The sequence below is a fragment of the Callorhinus ursinus genome, unplaced genomic scaffold (genome assembly GCF_003265705.2).
Source record: "Callorhinus ursinus isolate GAN/ISIS: 27379988/994484 unplaced genomic scaffold, GSC_fseal_2.0 scaffold5, whole genome shotgun sequence".
NCBI lineage: Eukaryota > Metazoa > Chordata > Mammalia > Carnivora > Otariidae > Callorhinus > Callorhinus ursinus.
In genome coordinates this window covers 45773905-45797751 of record NW_027397067.1, presented here as the reverse complement: position 1 = coordinate 45797751, position 23847 = coordinate 45773905, and the positions used below count along the sequence as shown (strand labels likewise).

General features: G+C 34.5%; 1 protein-coding gene across 9 annotated transcripts in view; it reads right to left on the bottom strand.

Moving 5' to 3' along the window:
* Nucleotides 1-23847, bottom strand: part of VPS13B (vacuolar protein sorting 13 homolog B) — a 746502-nt gene that overhangs the window by 374797 nt on the left and 347858 nt on the right. For all 9 annotated transcript variants that reach the window (XM_073893022.1, XM_073893021.1, XM_025870900.2 and 6 more), the window contains one exon: nt 16881-17115. In XM_073893022.1, coding sequence (XP_073749123.1) covers nt 16881-17115 — 235 coding nt within the window. The remainder of the gene's footprint in view (nt 1-16880; nt 17116-23847) is intronic.

The following is a 23847-nucleotide window of genomic DNA, read 5'->3' as shown; positions in this document are numbered from 1 at the left end:
TAAGAAACAAGTGTTGGCAAGGATGGTAGACAAAAAGAAAACTCAGGTGCTGTTGGTGGGAATGCAAACTGGTGCAGCCACCAGTTTGGATAACACTATGGAGATTCCTCAAAAAATTAAAAATTGAAATCTATATGATCCAATAGTTTCATTATTGGGTATTTACCCAAAGAAAACAAAAACACTAACTCAAAAAGGCATATGCACCTGTTTATTGCAGCATTATTTACAAGAGCCAAGACATGAAAGCAACCTAAGTGACCATCAACAGACAAATGGATAAGAAACACACTAGAATATTACTTGGCCATAAAAAAGATGAGATTGTGCATTTGGACAATATGGATGGACACAGAGGGTACTATTAGTGAAATAAGTCAGACAGAGAAGGAAAAGTGCTATATGATTTCACTTATATTTAAGAAACAAAACAAAGAAGAAACAAATACAAAAACAGATTCTTAAATACAGAGAACAAACTGGTAGTTGCCAGAGAGGAGGAGGGTAGGGGAGGTGAAATAAAGGGGATTAAGAACAGACTTATTGTGAGGAGCACTGAGAACTGTTGAGTCATTATATTGTACTACTGAAACTAGCATAACACTGTTTATGCTTCAATTAAAAAAAAAAGAAGAAATGAAAACCTTAGAGCTCAATAGCAGATTCATGGTGGTCTAAGAAAAAAAAAAACCCCAATGAACCTAGCAATAGAGGACATATCAGGGCACTTGGGGAGCTCAGCTGGTTAAGTGAGTCTGTTTCAGCTCAAGTCATGATCTCAAAGTCATGAGATCGAGCCCTGCATTGGTCTCCATGCTCAGCCTGGAGTCTGTGTGGGATTCTTTCCCTCTTCCTCTCCCTCCCTATCTGCCCCTCCCCCAGCTCATGCTAAGGAAGGAAGGAAAGAAGGAAGAAAGGAAGGAAGGAAGAATCTTTTAAAAATTGGAGGATGCGGCGCCTGGGTGGCTCAGTTGGTTAAGCGACTGCCTTCAGCTCAGGTCATGATCCTAGAGTCCCAGGATCAAGTCCCGCATGGGCTCCCTGGTCGACAGGGAGTCTGCTTCTCCCTCTGACCCTCCCCCTCTCATGTGCTCTCTCTCTCTCTCATTCTTTCTTTCAAATAAATAAAATCTTTTAAAAAAATTTAAAAAAATAAAAAAAATTGGAGGATGTATCAATAGAAATTATCCAACCTGAAAAAAGATTTGAAAAATTAACAAAGCCTCAGAGACCTGAAGAACAACATCAAACATACTGATACAAATTTAACACAAGACCCAGAAGGAGAGAACAGAGAAAAGAACAGAAAAATATTTGAGGAAACAATGGCTGAAGAATCCTAAAATTGATATATAGTGTTAACACATAACTTCCAAATAGCTCAACCAAGCCCAAATAGGATGAATACTAACACACAAATACCTAGATTTAATAAACAGAAATTAGTGAAAACTAAAGGACCAGAGAAATTCTTGAAAGCAGTAAAAAAAAAAAAAAATCACTATATATGGGGGAAAATCAATACATTTAAAAGCTGACTTTTATGTAAAATAATGGAGTTCAGAAGGCAGAGTATCAACAATATCCAAATTATGGAAGGGGGGATGTGGTATATATACACAATGGAATATTACTCGGCCATCAAAAAGAACGAAATTTTGCCATTTGCAATGACATAGATAGAGCTAGAGAGTATTATGCTAAGTGAAGTAAGTCAAAGACAGACAAATACTATGATTTCACTCATATGTGGAATTTAAGAAACAAATGATCATGGGGGAAAAAAGAGGCAAAACAAGAAGCAGACTCTTTTTTTTTTTTTAAAGATTTTATTTATTTATTTGAGAGAGAGAGAGAATGAGAGACAGAGAGCACAAGAGGAAAGAGGGTCAGAGGGAGAAGCAGACTCCCCGCTGAGCAGGGAGCCCGATGTGGAACTCGATCCTGGGACTCCAGGATCATGACCTGAGCCGAAGGCAGTCGCTTAACCAACTGAGCCACCCAGGCACCCAGCAGACTCTTAATTAGAGAGAACACACTGATGATCACTGGAGGGGAGGTGGGTAGGGGGATGAGTTAAACAGGTAATGGGGATTAAGGAATATATGACTTGTGATGAGCACCCAGTGTTGTATGTAAGTGTTGAATCACTAAATTGTACACCTGAAACTAATATTACCCTGTATGTTAATTAACTGGAATTTAAATAAAAACTAAAAAGACCTAAGGGTGGGGAGGGGGGAGAAGGCAGTGAAAAATCACATTCAAATACAGGAAAGAAAATAATGAACTGTCAAGGCAAAAACACTATATCCAGAAAAATTATGTTCCAAATATTAAGATGAAATAAAAACAATCTCAGATAAACAAAGGCTGAGAGACTCACTGATAGCAAAGTGCCTTATGAGAAATACTAAAGTAAGTCCATCAGGTATTAATTCAAACCCACAGGAAAAAATGAAGAGAACTGGATATGAGCAACATGTGGGTTAATATGAAAGACTGTAAGTACATTATTTCCCATTTCTCTTAAGTTATTTAAAAGGCAATTGATTATATAGAGAGCAATAAATAAGACACTATTGTTGGGTAATGATTCATGGAGATGTAATCTGTGTGAACAGAATGGAGTAGAGAAGAGAAATATGTTAGAACAAATTTTCTATAATTCACAAAAATTAAGTTAAAATATATCTAAGTTAGAGTGTGATAACCAGATGCATAATAATAGAATCCCTACAGTCACCACTGAAAAAGTACACACTAAAAATATTGGAGAAAATTGAATGGTACACTAAAATACACATTTAAAATATAGGAGGTAGTAAAAGAGGATCAGAGGAACAAAATACACAAAAGAAACAGACAACAAATAGCAAACAACCAATTTAAATATTTATTTTTTTATTTGGGGGGGGGACAAGGGGTAGAGGGAGAAGGTTTATAGAGGTGCCTGGGTAGCACAGTTGGTTAAGCATCAGACTCTTGATTTTGGCTAGGGTCATGATTTCAGGGTCCTAGGTGTAGGAAACAGAACGCCACAATGCCCACTGGTGCATGTTCGCTCAGACTCTGAGATCTCAGAAAACTCGAGATTGCAGGGTTAAAAATAAACCAAAGGATCAGAGTGAAATGCCCTTGGGATGTGTGTGGTCAGTTCTAAAGTACTCAGCAGAAGATGTTTAGTAGATAGGAAGCCAGCTGTAAACAGCACACTGTGCACTCCCCTCTGTTCCCTTGTGCTGTAAACAGCACACTGTGCACTCCCCTCTTTGTTCCTTTATTCTGTTTTAAAGATTCTTACGTCCTTGACTAATCCTGTATACATGGAGGAATGTGCCTTACTATGCCCTTGCTGTAAATCATTACAGATCTGTATCACTGTAGAAGGTATATAAGAGTATGGAAAATATAAACCTCAGCGCCTCGGGCTGTTAGCTCGGGGTCCCCTGTACCTCGCTATACTGTCGTCTCTTTTTCTCAGTTCCTTCACCGCCCCAGGTCCCCGACTCTCAAGAGGTCGACACGTAGGATCCAGCCCCAGTTGGGCTCCATGCTCAGCAGGGAGTCTGCTTGAGATTCTCTCTCTCTCTCTCTCTCTCCTTCTGTCCCTCTCCCTACTCATGCTCTCTCAAATAAATAAAATCTTAAAAAAAAAGTAAGTGTTATAGAGAGAAAAAGAGACAATAATGATAATGGGGTCAATATGTTAGGAAGCTGTAACAATTAATTATATATGCATATGCATCTAAAGTCAGAACTTTAAAATACACAAAGCAAAAACTGACAGGATTTAAAGAATAAGCAACTAAACAGTAAAACGTGAATATTTCAATAATCTACTTTCAATAATTGATAGAATAGATAGATAGAAAGTCACTGTGGCTATAGATGAGTAGACAACAGTATCAACCCATTCAAACTTACTGACATACACAGAATGTGTCACCCAATTAACCATAGCAAAACCACTGAAACACATACGGACATTCTCTCAAACACACCATATGATAGACCATAACATAAAGGTTAATAAATTTAAGAGGATTAAATAATTAAATATATGTTCTAGACCACAACAGAATTAAATCAGAAAACAGCAATAAAAAGACATCTGTGGAATTTTCAAGTATTTGGAAGTTAAGCAACCCAGCAGTTCTAAATAACCCAAGGGTCATAGGAAAAAGCATAGGAAAATTACAAAATACTGTAAAGTAAATGAGAATAACAATATTTGAAAATTTCTGAAATGCAGTTAAAGCAGTGCTTAAAGAAAAATTTATAAGTATTAAATGTCTATATCATAAAACAAACTGTCAGATCAATAACCTAAGTTTTCAAAAAAAAACACACACAAAAATCTAAGTTTTCCCCTTAAGAAACCAGAAAAAAAGAAAATGAAACAGAAAGCAAGCAGAAAAAAAATAAAGATTATAGCAGAAATAAATGAAACAAAACAGAAAAAAATCAATAAAACTAAAAGTTGATTCTAAGAATAAATCAGCAACATGACAGCCCTTTAACTTCAAAAAAAGAGAATCCACAAATTACCAAAATCAAGAACTAAATAAGGAATATTACTATCAAACCTAGTGAAATTAAAAAGGATTAAAAGAAAGCATTAAGAACAACTCTGTATACCCCAATTTAGACAACTTAGATAAATGGACAACTTTCTAGACACAATTTACTGAAACTGACTAGAAGAGGAACAGAAAATCTGAGTAGACCTAAAAACAAAGTATCTGAATTATTAATTTTAAAACTTTCTACAAAAAAAGCAGCCTGCCTTTTCCCCATGACTTCAAGGGTAAACTCTCAAACATTAACAAAATATTGCCATTCCTCCACACACTCTTCAGAAACAGAAGAGGTGGAAAGACTTCCCAAGTTATCCTATAATGCCAGCATTATCCTGTTATGAAAACCAGATAAGAACACTGCCAGAAAACTACAGAATAAAATCTGTCCGGAACATATTTATATACAAAAATCATTAAGGGAAAAAAAAAAAAAGCATGGGGCACCTGGGTGGCTCAGCTGGTTGTGTCTGACTCTTGGTTTCAGCTCAGGCCATGATCTCAGGGTCATGAGATTGAGCCCACTGTTGGGCTCTGCGTGGAATCTACTTAAGATTCTCTCTCTCTCTCTCTCTCTCTCTGCCCCTCTCCCAGCTCTGGCTCACACTTTCTCTCAAGAAAATAAAATCTTAAAAAAAAAAGGCAAACTGTCCAGTACCATATGAAGGGATGATATACAAGAAAGCAGGATACATTTCCCAAATCCAAGATTAATCATTTAATCATTTAAGTAAAATTAAGTAATACAGCACATTAATAGTATAAAGTGAAACACACACACAACCAGTATCTCAATGGATTCATAAAAGCATGTGAAAAAATCCAAACAATTTCACAATAAAAAGTCTCAATAAGCTGAGAATAAAATGGATCTTTCTTAACCTGATGGACATCTGTGAAAAATCCACAGCTACCATAATATTTAGTGATGACAGTCTAAAGGCTTTCTTTCTAGATTTGGGAACAATGCAAGGATATGTGCTCTCATTGGTTCTATGTAGCACTGTACTGGAGATTTAGCCAATGTACTAAAGTAAAAACAAAAATTAATGACATCCAGATTGGAAAGAAAGAAGTAAAACAGTCTTTATTCACATATAGCATGGTTCATAGAAACTAGAAAGGTATATAGAAATTTTCAGAGAATCCACACTGAAAGCAACTAGAATAAACGAGTCCAGTGAGATCTCAGGATAGGAGGGAAACACACAAAATTATATTTTTATATGAAAATAACAACATAATTCCATTCACAGCAAGTTCAAATAAATAAAATACATTTCAAAAACATTAACTAAAGACATGTAGGGCATGGAAGACACTTATATCTGCAAAATACTACTGAATAAAATTGAAGAAATAAAAGGAGAGACATTCTATAATCATAGATTGGAGATCTCAATATTATCAAGATGGCAAATATCACAATATTTTATTTATAAATTAAATACAATCCCTATCAAAGTCTCTTCAAACTAATGCTCAAATTTGCATAAGGATGCAAAGAACCTAAAATAGACAAAATGATTTCAAAGAAAAAAAGACAGTTGGATGACTTATATTAGTAATCAACATCGTGTGCTACATGCACAAAGACAGCATACAGATCAACGGAATAGAACTGAGAGTTCAGGAAAAAAAAAACACCTTAGACTTAGGGTTGGTTGAATTTTCAGCAAAGGTGCCAAGATAATTCCATAAGGACTGTGTTCTGAACAAATAATGCTTGGAAAATTAAATACCCACATACAATAAAATGAACTTAAGACCCTTACTCTTATCTCACACCATACACAAAAAAACCCACATCCAAATGGAGCACATACCAAATTGTAAGAGCTAAGACTAAGACACCAAGAGGACAATGAATAAAGAAAATTGATAAAGAGGATTTTATCAAATTCTAAAATTTATGTTTCAAAATTTACTATCAAGAAAATGCAAATGCAAACTACGGAAACGGCGCAAGTGTCCATCAACCGATTACTGAATAAAGAAGATGTGGTATACATACACCATGGAATATTACTGTCATAAAAAAAGAATGAAATCTTGCCATAAGCAATGACAAAAAAGGAGCTAGAAGAGTATTATGCTGAGCAAAATACCATATGACTTCACTCATATGTGGAATTGAAGAAACAAAACAAAGGAGTATAGGGGAAAAAGAGAGAGAGAGAGAGAGGGAAACCAAGAAAGAGACTCTTAACTATAGAGAACAAACTGATGGTTCCCAGAGGGAAGGTGGGGGGGTGAAACAGGCGACGGGGGTGAAGGAGGGCACTTGCTGCGCAGACCACTGAGCACTGCATGAAGTGCTGAATCACTACATTGTACACCTGAAACTAATATTACACTGCACGTTTACTAACTGGAATTTAAATAAAAACCTTAAAAAAGGAAAATGCAAATAAAAGCCCCAACCTACAGGAAAATATTAACAAATAATATATCTGAAAAAGGACATGCATCTAGAACATATAAGAACACTCACAACTCAAAAATAAGATAACAACAAAAACACACTGGACAAATACTTTAAATACACATTTCACTAAGCAAATATATTAAGTACATGAAAAAATAGTCAATATCATTAGTCATTACAGAAATGCAAACTGACTCCCCAATAAAGTACCACATACTCTCTTAGAATGGGAAAAATACCAAGTGCTCACAAAGATACTGAAAATAAAACCCTAACACATTAATAGTGGAATGTAAAATGGTACAATCACCTCTGAAGTGTTTTCCCATTATCTGAAATGTTCAACAAAAACTTACCATAAAATCCACTCCAAAGGCTCTGTCCCTGATAAATTTTAACATTTGTCCATATAACATGTACCCAAGTTTTCATATCAGCATTAATCATAATAGTCAAAAACTGGTAACAATGCAAATGAATATCAACCACTGAATTAATAAACAAAGTGTGGTATGATCACAGAATAAATGTTACTCAGCAATACAAACTACTGACACAGGCTACATCATGAATGAACTTTCAAAATATTATACTAAGTGAAAAAAATCCAAAGTACCCTGAATACACTTATACGTAAGTATATAAGGTACTAAAGAAGATGCAAAAGACCACATATTGTATGATTCCATTATATTAAATGTCCAGAAAAGGCAAATTTATAAAAGGAGAGATCAGTGGTGCTTAGGGCTGGAGCATGTGGAATAGGAATTAATTGCAAAATGGACATAAAGGAACTGTGAGGTGATAGAAATGTTCTAAAATTGTGTTGTGGTAATGGTTGCCTATCTTTATAAATTTACTAAAAATCACTGAACTGTACTCATACAATGAGTAAATGTCATGAATGTACTTCAAAAAGGTGTTTAAAGATGTAAGGACAGTAGTAGAGAAGAAAACAGGCCAGCCCAATGTGCCAGTGGGTAAGCAGAGCTACTATTAAGTCCTCATTTACTTTCCACTCTCTGTCTGGCATTCTTTGGCCACTAAAGATCGCTTCTGATGTTCTTCTGTTGACCATCAGAGATCACTGAACCCCCATTTCCTAAGATAACTTGACTTTATTTTTTTCTTGCAACCTGAGGAAAATATGATTTACAGAAAGGAGAAAGTCCATATTCACTAAACACTAAGAAAAAGTTAAGATTCTTAAAATCCTCTTACTTTTCGATAGAAATGATTCAAAACATGTTAAGCCTGTGTGAAATGTGCATAATATAATAAAAGAGAAAAAACAGTGCTGAAAATTTTGCCAGGAATTATCTTACTTGTACATTATTAATATAATCATTTTACATAATGGAAATTTTATATGTATATGTCTGTATATATTTATCACACAAAACAGAAAGAATAAACAAACTGGAAAGAAATACAAAACTAAATTGGTAATAGTAATTATCACCGAAGTAATTTTTTTCATCTGTATATTCTTACTTTAAAAATTTCTTTTAATGAGGACATTATGCTAAGTGAGATAAGTGAGAGACAGGAAGACAAATACTATATATCACTTGCATATGCAATCTAAACAAGTGAACTCACAGAAACCAGGGGCTGGGGGCTGGGGGAAACGGGGAGATTTTATTAAAGGTTACAAACTTACAACTAGAAAATGAAGAAGTTTTGGACGCCTAATGCACAACTTCGTGATTATGGTCAATAATATTGTATTATATACTTCAAAGCTGCTAAGAGACTAGGTATTAAATGTTTTCACCACAAAAGAGAAATGATAATTATGTGACCTACAGAAGTGTTAGTTGACACCATGATGGTAATCATACTGCGATATATAAAGGTAGCAAAATCAACATGGTATATACCTTAAATTACACAATGCTACACGTCACTTATATCCCAATTTTTAAAAATTCCTTTTAATGAGAAAATGTTACCTTGGTATCATTTAAAAAACACATGTTTATAATCTTAAGGCAATCTAAATTATATACTTTATTTTAAAGGAAAAATATGACACACTGGATCTGCCACATTGGTTTTGTTTTTAAAATAAGTTTGCATGTGTGTGTGGCGGGGAGGGGAGATTGTTGGGAAATACAAAACTGATTGACAGGGAATAAATTAAATAAGGTTCATTCTCAAGCCTTTAAAAGTCACAGAACCCATAGCAAAACATGATGTAGCCGGATGGATGTGAGCTATTGAGAAAATAATAATGTATATAACAATTAAATTAACTAGTCATTTCAACTGCTTAACTTCATTTGTCATACATATATGATGATCTCTAAGAGATTAATTTAAACAGCAGCAACATCAAGAACAAATCTTAAGCTCTTTTCTGAGCTTCTTTTCCCCAAGGTATCTCATTTACATATGGATTAAGAACTAAAGTCATAGACACTGAGTAAACTGGAAAAAAGAAAACTATTATAATAGTACAGCATCACCTTTTAGAACAAGTGGAAATTATACTTACCAAAGTAAGATATTAAAAAGTTGAAAATGGAACAATAAATATAAACCAGCAAGATGAAAAAAAAATTACATGGAAAAATAGCCTGTTTCTCATAGATGCTCAAAATTTTAACATCAGTTTCTATGAAAATTCACTAAGTCCAACAATAGCAAACTTTTAATTTATAAATGATCTCAATATTCCATTTCTGTCAAAATATTTTATTACAGTTGCAGGCAACTCTTTCAAAGAAGAAAAAACAAACCTCTGCTAGGCACAGTGTGGAAACCCATCTGCACAAAGGTGTGAGCTAGATGTAGCAAATTACATCTGCAAGCCTCACTGCAAATGCCTGCTAAGGAAACTCAAGATGTTGATTTTGACCCAAACACCTTATACAGACTGGATCTGACTATATTAGAGATCATCTCTCCCTTCCCATGGCAATTGAAATCAGATGACAGTTCAACAAACGGTTCCTCATTTTTGAATTTTAGAAGTCCAAATTCAGTACAGAATAAGCCTGAAATTTATGAGAACCCTTCTTGTTCATCCTATTGCTCATTTCATAATTTTTTTCAAGTCATAATGATAAAGAATTCTTTTTCGATTATTTATGAACTTGAAGACAAGTCAGAAGTTGACCTTATTTTTAAAGGTTTTTTTTGCTCCTTATAGTAACCAAAAACTACTGAACAACATACTCTACAATTAGTGAGCCCTATTTTGTGCGGTTCATTGTGGTAGGTGACAGGAATAACACCGTGAACAAGACAGATACGCTTCTTGCCCCTTTTCACCCTAGCAGGGAAATCAGGGTGCTGAATAAAGATAACTAAAATTGGGATAGGAGTATTAAGAGTGATGAGTGAAAAGCAGTAAGAGCGCAGAACAGAAGGACCTGGCAAGTGAAGTACACGGAAACCTAAAAAATAAGAAAGGCTAGAGAAGAGATCGAGAAGGAGGTAGTTACATGGGTAGCATCTGCTAAAGCCCTGCAATAGCACAGAGATGTCCTGTTCAAAGAACACAGAAAATGATACTAAGGCTGGTGTTGGGCAGTAGCTAGCAATGGGTAGAGTGGCCCTACTTTTCTCTACAGAAGCTGGATATGAATTTCCTTTCTAAATTATAGGGTGGTATGATTCACAACACACGCACAAACACTGCAATATATTAAAGTATTTCCATCAAAATAAAAGGTCTGAAGCACAAAACCTTGGTTACAGAGGAAACTCTATTCTTTGTTGCTCATTTCATCATAAATTTAAATAACTGGTTTCAATATATTACAGTTTTAATAGAAATCTAGAACTCACAATGATAACCAAGCAACACCAAAGACAAAGAGCAAGAAAAAAAATTTAACAGGTGTTATGACGACAAGAAAATAAAAAGAGAAAACTTTAATTGAAAATATGGTGTTCATAACCACCAGAGTCAAAGGGTGAGATTAATCTCAAAACTTTAACTAAAACTCAAAGTTGCTTTCTATAATGGAATATATAAAGAATGAGTCACTAAGTTCCATTTTTGTTTAAATTATCCTGACTTGATTTCTGTTCCTTGCAACCTAAGAATATCAAGGCATATATACATCTGGATACCATCCTCTCTCCTGTCTTTCTCAAATAACTTTAAAAAAATACTGTAGATTTGTTACATCAATTCTTCATGAGACAGTTCAAGATGGTGACATAGGAAGACCCTGACTCACCTCCTTCCATGGACAAAATAACTTAAAACTATATATGGCATCGTTTTCCTCTAAAAAGGACCTGAGACCTAGATGAGCAGCACCTCCACACGAAAGACAAAAGAGAAACATGTAGAAGGGTGGAAGAGGCAGACATGGCCTTCCCCCAAAACCACCCAGATGAGGCACAAGTGGGAGGGATCCTACAAATACAGAACTTCCCTGGAAAAATTGTGCCTGACAAGGGATTGTGCCTGACATCCATAATCCTGACCTTGGAGGCAGGCACAGTAAAGACAAGGTCTAAAATGTCTAGTTTTTAATATCAACAAAGATTTAGACCAGGTGAATCATAGTACTTTAGGAAACCAAGATCTGTTTTCAAAGGGCTCGCCCCAAAACTATTTGCCTTGTGATCCATCACAAAAGCAAGAAATAAAAAGCACCTAGACCAGAAGAGAGGATGACCATTTACTCATGTTAAAGTGGCTACCAGAGAGATAGGAATCTGCAAGGAAGATAGGTAGATAGGTAGATAGGTAGATAGGTAGGTAGGTAGGTAGGTAGGTAGGTAGGTAGATAGATAGATAGATAGATAGATAGATAGATAGATAGATTTAAAAGATTTTAAAAAGGAATCTGCAAGGATTTTAACAGTGAATGGAAGTGCTGTCAACAGTCATTTTTGCAATCTCATCCAACCTTGTTGGTAAAGGAGCCATCAAGTATCATTTTAGGTGGACCCCCTCTAGGCTTCTGGAACCAGATTTGGGGCTCAATCCCTCGACCCTGAAATCATGACCTGAGCTGAAATCAAGTATGAGATGACTAACAGACTGAGCCACACAGGCACCCCTACCTTTTACCATTTTAATTAGAATCTGTCTTGGTGTGGGTGGGCGTGGGTGGGCATGGTCTGCCTACCACTCACCATGAACAGGCTGGGTAAGCTTCCTGCCCTGCCCACTACCATGTAGCACCCAAAGAGTAAAAAAAGCGAGATGAATGCCCCAAGCCATCCCCAAGCCACACAATCCACCAAAAGAGCAAGCCATAACCAGGATAGGCAAGCAGCTGGAAGCCCACTTTCCCCATGCAGTAGCCAAGATACAACAGGCCAGGTGAGTACCTGGAGCCCTACCTTTCACACATAGCAGCTGCAGCCCTATGAAAGCCAGTGGATGAAGAGCCCACAGAAGGGATGCCCACAGCATGCCTAGCTCTGGTAGCCACAGGAGATAAGGCTTCTGGGCCACACAAAACAGCTCCTACACAAGACTATTACTTCAAGGCTGAGGGAGGTAGCCATTTCACCTAACATATACAGACAAACAGAGAAACAAGCAAAATGAGTAGACAGAGGAATGTATTCCAAACCCAAAAACAAGGCAAATCTGCAGAAAAAGGAGAGAAATGGAGAGACACAACCTATCAGATAGTATTCAAAGTAATGGTCATAAAGATGTTCACCTATCTAAGCAATGAGGAGCACAACAATAACTTCAACAAAGAGAAAATAAGAAAACATGAAATAGATATTAAAACTGAACTTATAAGTACACTGAGGAGTTCAATAGCAGAATGGAGAATGATCAGTGAGCTGGAAAACAAAGGAATAGAAAACACAAAACAGAAAAATCTTAGAAGTATCAAGAGAAAAGCAACATATTGCATAGAGGGAAAACCCCATAAGGCAATTCGCAGATATTTTGGCAAAAACTTTCCAGGCCATAAAGAGTGGCATGACATAGTCAAAGCACTAAAAGGAAAAAAGAGCCAACCAAGAATTCTCTACCCAGATGTTATCACTCAGAGAGATTAAGAATTTTCCAGAAAAGCAAAAGCTAAAGGAGTTCATCACTAAACAGCCTTATAAGAAATGTTTAAAAGACGACTCTAAACTAAAAATAAAATATACTATTTAATAAGAAAACACACAAAAGTAAAAATCTTGCTAGAAAAGGTAAATAAATAATAAAAGTAGTGGAAATACCACTTACATACCGAGTTCGAAGAGTAAAAGACAAAAGTAGTAAAATTAAGTAAAAATATAATAATTAAATTCAGGGATACATAAAATAAAAAGATGTAAAATGTATCATCAAAAATATGAAACATAAGCTGGGGGAAAGTAAAAATATAAAGCTTTAGAATGTGTTCAAAATTAAGTTACTATCAACTTCAAAAAGACTGTTATATACATAAAAGGATATATGTAAACCTCATCATAACCACAAAGAAAAAACTTACGGTAAATGCACAAAAGAAAAAAAGTAAATCTAAATATAACACTAAAGAAAACAACCAAAGCCTAAGAAAGAGAGGAAGAAAAGGAATGGAGAGGAACGACAAAAACAGCCAGGAAACAATAATGAAATGGCAATAAGTATATACCTATAAATAGTTACTTTAAATTTAAATGAACTAAACTCCCCAGTCAAAAGATATAGAATGGCTGAATGATTTAAAAAACAAAACCCATATATAAGTTGTCTACAAGAGACTCACTTCAAATCTAAAGACACACACACAGACTCAAAGTGAGAGGATAGAAAAGGATATTCCATGCAATGGTAATGAAAAGAAAGCTGGGTTAACAATACTTATTCATACAAAATAGACTTTAAAACAAAGGAGAGCATTACATTATGATGAGAGTCAATCCAACAAGAGAATGTAACATTTATCAACATTTACACACCCCATATAAAAACACCTAAATACACAAAAGATACTAACAGAAGACAGAAATAGTAGTATAATAATACTAGAAGACTTTAATACTCCACTTGTATCGATGAAAAGATAACCCAGACAGAGAATCAGCAAGGCAACATTGACCTTAAAGGATCAGATGGACTAAAGAGATATATACAAAACATTCCATCCTGAAGCAGAAGCAGCACTTCTTTTCAAGTGCACATGAAATACTCTCCAGGACAAATTGCATGTTAGGCTACAGAGCAAGTCTCAATAAATTCAAGAAGACTGAAATCACATCAAGTATCTTTTCCAACCACAAAGGTATGAAACTAGAAATCAATTATAAGAAAAAATATGGATAAAGCACAAACACATGTACACTAAACAACATGCTATTAGACAACCAAGGAGTCAATGAAGAAATCAAAGAGGACAGCAAAAAATATTTTAAGAAGAAATGAAAAGAGTAACACAAATTTCCAAAATCTTTGGGATGCAACAATTCTGCTTCTGTATTTATCTGAAGGAAATAAAAATGCTAATTCTAAAAGATCTATGTACCTCTTTGTTATTCACAACATTATTTAAAATAGCCAAGGTATGTAAGTGTTCATCGATAGATGAACCTAAGTGTTCATTGATAGATGAATTGATAAAGAAAATGTGCTATACACATAAAATGGAATATTACTGAGCCATTAAAAAGAAGGCTATTGTGCCATTTGCAACATCATGGTTGGACCTAGAGGGTATTGTGCTAAATAAAGTCATGGGGATATAAGGTACAGCATCATCAATGATACTGTAATAACTTTGGTGACAGATGGTAGGTAGACCTTTCGTAGTGATCTCTTTTAATATATAAAAATATCAAATCACTATCATACATCTGAAACTAACATTATATTATATGTCAAGTACATTTCAATTAAAAAATTCTTCATTTTCTGTTTAGTCATTAAGCCACCATAATCTGAACTGCATTAATACCAGTCCTCTTAAAATACTGTGATAAGAGAAATCAATCACCTAAAATTGTCAAATTTCTTTCAAATCTTTTAGGCCTTTTTTTTTCTTTTTTTTATTAGGTTATGTTAATCACCATACATCATTAGTTTTTGATGTAGTGTGCCATGATTCATTGTTTGCATATAATACCCAGTGCTCCATGCAGTACGTGCCCTCCTTAATACCCATCACCAGGCTAACCCATCCTCCCACCCCCCTCCCCTCTAGAACCCTCAGTTTGTTTCTCAGAGTCCATAGTGTCTCATGGTTCATCTCCCCCTCCGATTCCCGGCCCCCTCCATTTTTCCCTTCCTTTTTTTTTTTTAACATATAATGTATTATTTGTTTCAGAGGTACAGGTCTGTGATTCAACAGTCTTGCACAATTCACAACGCTCACCATAGCACATACCCTCCCCAGTGTCTATCACCCAGCCTCCCCATCCCTCCCACCCCCCACCACTCCAGCAACCCTCAGTTTGTTTCCTGAGATTAAGAATTCCTCGTATCAGTGAGATCATATGATACATGTCTTTCTCTGATTGACTTATTTCGCTTAGCATAATACCCTCCAGTTCCATCCACATCGTTGCAAATGGCAAGAGTTCATTTCTTTTGATGGCTGCATAATATTCCATTGTAGATATATCTTATTGAGCACTTCTGCCATATTAAAAATGATTTAATCATTTGTCCTCCATGATAGTACTGTATCCTGGTTTTTCCTTACTTTTTAAGAATCTCTCTCTCCCTCTCCCTTTGCCCCCCTGCCCCTAAAAAAGAAGAAAAAATTAAGGGACAAACTATTTGAATCTTAAAAAATTATTTCAGAGTTAAAACAAAAAAAGGGGAGGAAGCACTCCCTGGCTCATTTTGTGATGCTAGAATATCCTTGATAGGCTATATAATAGCTGTTGTGATAATAAAGAACTCCTAATAACCAAAAGCAAGGATCAAAGAATGGATATATCCAATATACTAGAGAAAGAATCCTTGCATCAAGACAAACAGCACACAAGAAGAGCTCTAAAGAAATTCCTTCTAATGGTTAGAATTCTATGATTTTATGATAATGGTATTCATATTATTAAGTACCAACCTTCATTTTTGGCAGTAAAATCATTCCCACTTCTGATAAACCTAAGAACACTACATATCAATGGAAATTCCAATACAGAGAAAGGGAGAGAGAAATCAACATCAAGTCAATGTCCAAAACTGTGCAGACTGAATCTGCTTTTCAGTAATAGTATGTGTAGAATCTGAATAGTATCAGCATTCATATACTTACACCCTAGTAATATGAACAAGGTGCGGAAATGTTTAGCACTGTAAAAAATTTGAACCTTGTTATTAAAATATAGATTCACATTATTTACTTTGTGACTCAAAACTTTTCCAGGTTCACGTATAGTTTGAGATGAATATGTCAAAGGTCAAAAAGGTATGAATTTGCAACTGAAAACTCTGCAATATCAGAAATAAAGTATTTCTAAAGAGTCATGTTTCAAATCATAACACAATTATCTACTTTAACAAATGAGAAATCTAGAAATATATATTTGATGTAAATAGTATATTCATTTTATTATATATTTCTTTTAATAAATCAAGTAGCTTAAATTAAGATCTACTTATCATTCTTAGTTCAGCATAATGCAAACATCCAAAACCAGTGGTCTTCTCCGTGTGTCTATGCTTCACCATTTTAGTGATGATTCTGTACTGCATATGGTCTTTTGTAGTCTCCATTTTTTTATACATACATGAATATGATTAAAAGGTGTGGATGTCAATAAACGGCATCACTTAGTTCGTATACTTTGTACACCTTTCCTTTTAGATCCACTTTGTAGATCATTTAGTCCATTTTCATGCGATCTTTCGCTAAGAAGACTGAGTTACATAAGCACTGGCATATGAAAAAAAAAGCTAAAATATTATTATAAAACATAACAACCATAGGAAGAATTTTTTTTAAATGTACCTTCTTCAAGGATGGGTCGTGGAATGACAAATGGAATCTCCTGCAGAGGTTCCATATACTTGTGGCCCGCACTAATAATCTTTATTTGAGGCAAACAGAGGACAAGCATTCCTGGCATGCTGGTTTGTCCATGGTACCAACTTCTTACTGTTCCAGGAATGTCACCAGATACAATTGTACTTGGGGAAGGCAGGCTATCATTTGGAACAAACACACAACAAGACTGTACTTCAAGCTAGGGAGAAAAAGAAAAAAAGCAAAATTAAAATATTGGGAACATACTAAATAAGGGAGCAAACATACCCTTAAATACCTAATATCTTTAAAATAAATGGGCAATCTAAAAAAAGAAATGCGCCATACTTATGGCTTTATGGGTTATATTTACTAAAGAACACAATAAACACTTAAAAAGATGTTTCTTGCTACAAATTTGATCAAAAAGGCACAGTGACATGGGATGAAAACATATCTGCTTTTCCACAGTTTTTTCCAAGAAACAGGACTGAACTAGAAAATGTGTTGGCAAAAAAAGGTGAGAAAATCCTCCTTCTTTTGCAGTTCATTAGATTTTGTTAACACCAGCTAAGGCCTTAGAACCAACTAGCATTATATTGTACTCACTTAAAACACACATACATACACACACACATACACACACACAGCTATTTCTATGTGAATTTGGCTTTTTTTTTTACTTTACAGATTAAAATATAAGAAAAAATGTTCAAAATGTTCACATTATATCTCTAGACAAACATTAAAATGTGTCATACTTTTTTTATATTCATGTATCCCAAGATTCAAGTGTGTTTCACATTTTATATATAAAGATATATGGTAATGAAGAAAATTGAGAGGACTTAAAAATCAGAGCATTATTCCTTGCTTTTATCATACCTCAAATTATATTTAAATATTGATTTCATGTGCAATTTTTATGCTTTCTTATCCCCAGTGTGGTGACTTAGGTTGCCAGGCCCTTAGAGAGTTAAAATAAGACCAAGCAAGCCCAAATCAAAAATTAAATTCATCATGAGTTCTTAATTCAAAAGCAATGTAAGTTAAAGTCTACTAGTCTTGGTTCGTTCTTACAAAGTAATATTTTGTAACCTGGTTCACAAATTGCCCAAACAGCCTAGCATATTTAAATTATTCTTAGGAAAATATAAAATATGTTATTTTTCTATAAAATATTTAGCATACAAAAATGTTATCTGAAGGTGTAATAAAACCTAACATTTGTTTGATAAATCCTTGGATATTCTAGCAAATGGAGACACTGTATTTTATAACATATAACTAAGAATACAGTAATATACCTTTCCTTGGGGTTAATATAGTCCTCAGTGAGAGCATGGTATGTAACAGGTCTGGAATTCCTTGATAAGATAAATAATTTGCCAGCCTTATAAACAAGCTAACTTACTCATCTTTGCTTCAACATTTCTGTGCATGGAATACACTGATGAATTCAGTGAAGAAAAATATAGTAGAATTTTGCAAAAATAAATACACTGGTTCATGCAATATGACCTCATTTCTTAGTTCTAGAATTTTATCTTGCAACTTAAATGTGTATATGTTAAGTAGTTCATTAAGATTACATTTTTTATTCTGAAATATAAGTATACATTGTCTCAGATGCATTACATTTATCTTTTTAAATATTTAAAATAATTACCAGTGTTCCAGTGTACAAGGTAATATGGTGTATGGAGAACACATTCTCCCATATTAATTATGGTTATAGTGTCAAACTAAAAAGAGTATTTAACACTTCATGTAGGTATTGAAGCTATGTTAAAAAATGTTTTCAACAATGTGAGGTAATTAGTATAATATGCCACATTATACAAATATATACATGCATATCCTCTGAAATAAATTTAAGTTATGCCAAGATTTCCAAAACCACAATATATTCCAAAATTCCACTAATTCAAAAATAGATTTCATCAAACTTAGCCTGAGATACACAACTCTGAAAAATAAACTTTCTAAAATACATTGTTACAGAGATTCCTTAAATGATAAGAACCAAAACATACACATAATCCAAATTGCTTAAACTTATTATAATGTTAATCTATTATATATACTATAGCTATCACATAAATCTTTTTACACTTTTAAAATAACTGTAAAACTGTATGTCTAAAATTGTGGTTTTAATGTAAAATGTTGAGTGATTTATATAAGTGAATATAAATCTGCAGCAGTAAATTTTGCATTAATGTAAGGATCTGACAATCCAAGGGAAAGAAAATGAAGTAATCTGCCAGTAAGAAGTCCTCAAACCGGGGGTCAGATCATGTTCATGGAAACCATCTGGTTGGGACCCTCTGAGCCACACCAAACACAAATGATCTTTTAAAAAAATATCCTATTCATTAATGCATCACAGCTGCACTGAGTGTTACTTCATTTTTCCATGGCAACATCCTTTCTGTTTCAAGGATCTTATTTCAGTTTTGGTAGCAACGTGTTCTTTCGCCAATATTGAACACATTCATGTGTTAAAGTGAAGGGATTATTACAAATTCTTGAAGTAGAACCACCTCTATTTTGATTCCTATTAGGTCAAGGGCTACATATCTAAGTATGATACACTGAAAATAAACCAATAAAGTAGAAATTATTTGGTATTCTTATTTTAATAAATGAAATGACTGTCATGCATTTTATGGAAGTTCCAAGTTTATGTGCCATTTGAAAAGATGTATGCCTTTGGGTACCCCCAACCCATCTCCCACATGTAAAGTTTGCTAAACTTAGGTTCTTCTAATTTGTGTGCTATATAACTGTGATCACAACTTAGTTAAAAAGAAGAGACTAAGATAGGTTTCACTTACACATTAATCTGAACACTTTAATTAGCGACTGTCTATTGTATAGAACCCTTTATAAATGCTTTAAAATGTTATACCATATTTTCTGTACTTTTAAATAACATTCCTATTTCCTATTACCAAATGACATGTTTTCCTTCCTTTAAAACTGAAACTTTGTTGATGATTATATTTTGTAAAATTTCTAAAGAATGAAATGTTCTCTGTATGAATTTTATTCTTCAGAAAACAGTTCCAAATAAATACAAATACAAAGGAACATTTCAGGGTATATTTTCATTCACTTTTTCTTTTATTCATGAATTCTTTAAGACCTCACACGAACTGAAAGTCAGGAATACAGAGACAAAAGACATAATCCCAAGCACTTAAAAAACTTGAAAGAAGAGGGTTTTATTTTTATTTTTTAAAGATTTTATTTATTTATTTGACAGAGAGAGACACAGCGAGAGAGGGATCACAAGCAGGGGGAGTGGGAGAGGGAGAAGCAGGTTTCCCGCCGAGCAGGGAGCCCAATGCGGGGCTCGATCCCAGGACCCTGGGATCATGACCTGAGCCAAAGGCAGACGCTTAATGACTAAGCCACCGGCTTTAAAAATACTAATAACCTTAGAGTTTTCACTAGAGCATATAAGGTATGTAATGTCAGATACTTTGCCTATTTTGTTTATAGTATCAGTACATAGTACAGTGTCTAGCATGTACTAGGTACTAAGTAATTATTAAATAAGTAAACAATTATTTTTATTAGCATCAAATATGGATATTAATTAAAATAATTGTTTAGTGCATGTTGTTCATCATTTCATTCTACAGAGACAACCTAGTAGAGTAATTCATAAAACTGACATGTCAGCTGGATGGGTTCAACTCCAGCTGTGGAACCTCTGACAAGCTGTTTAATCTCTCCATGACTTCAGTTTCCTCATCTGGAACTGGGGGGGGGGGAGGGCGGGGGGGCCAGCTCTGATATAAAGATGCAATGTATTAACTCTCACCTGAAGGTTTGCTAAATAAAATAAAGTCAATGAACATACACTGATTATCTCCTGTATGTCAGATCCATATATTAGCTCTCATGGATTCATAAGAGATGTTCACAGTCTCTTTATTTAAAAAGACTTATGCTTATGATATAACTATTTATGTATATAGACCACCAAAATATGCAGTATTCCATTTGCACTATAACAAATATATTAACTATTGCCCAAATCACAGTTTTCATATTGTATAAATTCTTAATACACTATGAAAGTATTTGGGGTGTCATCATATATAGTAGAAATCTAAATATACCCAGTTTAGGGCTTTAAGTTAAAAACCTCAAAAGTGAACTTCAGTTGTCTTTTCCAGATTGTTACAAATCCACATTTTCCCATAAATATCTGCCAAGAGAAAACATGAAAAAATGCCTATATTTGAATTCCAGACTTCCTCCTTCTAACAAACTACCATGGAACTGCAGTCACTTTCTCAATGCCTATAAATAAAAATATGAACCTTGCAAAATTTTAAGCATTAAATGTAAAAAATTACTTTTACAATTAAGGTAATTGATAGTTGATCTGTCTAGCCTCAAATCCTTACCCTTGTTTAATCATGGAGATAGGCCAGGAAGTTCACTGGATATGAGAACAAGTATATCATGCAGTATGATTACTGCATCACTGATCACATTCTATATGTAACTTCTTGGGAGAGAGAGAATTCAATTGGTCTAGCCCAACTAGCTTATGGGACCTGAGACACTTTGACACATCGAAATTAAGGAATGTAGGAAGTAGTTCTCTAAAGGAATAACAGATCATTAATAGCAAAAGAAGGAGACTAAGACTTGGTATGGAAAAAAAGGTGTCCACTCTATTATACAGTCCACTCAGAAAGCTTTAGAAATGACAAAAAAAGCACCTAGAAAATGCCATATAACAGAAACATAATCTTCAATGTAAAAAAATGGAGCTTGGCAAAAACTAGGGCAATGTTTTCCTTTATTAGTGAATTCTAGGTCAGAATATTTCTATTTTGTCAACTGCATGTCGTTGCCAATCATGTGCTTCTGGAATAAAATGTAGCTTTTTGAAGTATAATAGATAAGATCTTTGCTGATCAGCTGATAGAGAAAAATTGCAAAGAACCGAGTTCATGCTAATCTTTTGAGAAAAAGGCCCCCAAACCAGTTCACATTTAAAAAAAAATTGTTCAAGGGGCACCTGGGTGGCTCAGTCATTAAGCGTCTGCCTCCAGCTCAGGTCATGATCCCAGGATCCTGGGGTGGAGCCCCGCATCAAGATCCCTGCTCTGCGTGGAGCCTGCCTCTCCCTCTCCCACTCCCCCCTGCTTGTGTTCCCTCTCTTGCTATGTCTCTGTCAAATAAATAAATAAAATCTTTAAAAAAAAATTGTTCCAGACTACATAAATATAACATAATCCATTAAGATGAAATGTGGACGTTACTTTTCCCACTGAAAAACAAATAGGTTACAGTGAATATTGTTTATGTCTAAATGCAAGATATGTCTAGTGTAAGTAAAAGAGAGCATGGGCTTAGCAAATATCAACTTTGGCTGCAAAATCAATTTTCCAGAAATTCTGATTCCAAACACATTCACTTGCTCAAACTTCCACTAAAAGAATAATCCTTTGATGGCTTCAAGTATGATGTTCTGTTTTATCTGATGACAACTTCAGGGTTTTCTGTTTTATATTTTGGTTCATAAAACATGTTGGAAAATGGACACCACTATTTTAAAAACTCAGAATTTTAGGGACTAGATTTTAATCACTTAATCAGAATTAAGTTTTATCTTTAAACCTTTCCAGAACACATTAACACGTGGAAACGTCTAAATATACAGCATGCATAACTACAGAGCTGGGACTAGGAACAAGGCAAGCAAGTGACTTCATATACAAAATAACCTATACAAAGATATAATGGTGCCTTCATATACAAAATAACCTATGCAAAAATATACTCCTCTAATTACATGTTAATTTATACTCAATAAGTTTAGTCAAATGAGGAACTGATCAGTCTAAACTGCACCCATAAAAATGGTTAACATAGCAAATTTTATGTTAAGAGTATCTTACCACAATTAAAAATTTTTAAAAGAAGAAAATGAGGAACATCATTATCTCTACTTATAACTAATCCATAATAATGTATAAAATTAAGTTCATTGTTGGTGACAAAGCTAATGAACACACTATATCATTATAAACCAAGCAAAAGAACCAAAAGAATCCCGCAAGAATGTTAGAATTGGAAATAATCTTAAACATTATGTAACCATTTCATAGTGCAGATAAGCAAAATCAAGTCCACAGTTAAGATTCAGAACTTGATACTGCTAAGTACTGGTTCCTTGAAATTCTACATACCCTTGACTTACATGAACTGTCTCACTTTTCCTTCTACATTTTTGATCTCTCTCTCTCTCACAGCTGGCTTCAAGGACACTTTCTCTTTTACTGTCTACTCTAGACATGGTACCCCCATGGCCCATTGCTCTTTCAACTTTACATATTTTGGGGGATGATCAATTCTCCTGGTTTTAACCATCTGTAAATGTTTCCCAAAATTCTACCTCTACCGTGAATCTCTTCCTTAACCTCCATATATGAATATCCTACGGTCTAAGAGAAGACTGGCTATCTCACAGGTATTTCAATGCAGGCATAAATTAAACTCCCTCTTTGCTCCTAACTCTGAAAAGCTGCTTCTTTTACCATTTCATGGCATCACTCTCCACCCAAAGGCTACAACTGGCCCCTGGAACACCACCTGGACAGCCTCCTTCCTCTCATTCCCCAAAACCAACAGTCACTAGGCCATGCTGATCTTATCTTGAATATCTCAGGGATGACTGTTCAAGTTGGCCTATTGTCTAGTGTTTTCTGATGTGTATATTGAACATTTAAATCTTTTAAATAATGTTTAAAATAAACAGTAGAATGAATTTTTTTAAGCAACATCTCAAAATTTGTGTATTTTTTATAACTTTATCAAGGACAACACATAATATGTATTTCATATGATTCTGTTAACATGTAAAGTGTGCCAAGAATTTTCATCTGTTATAGAAATGAGATGGTATATCCCAGTGTTA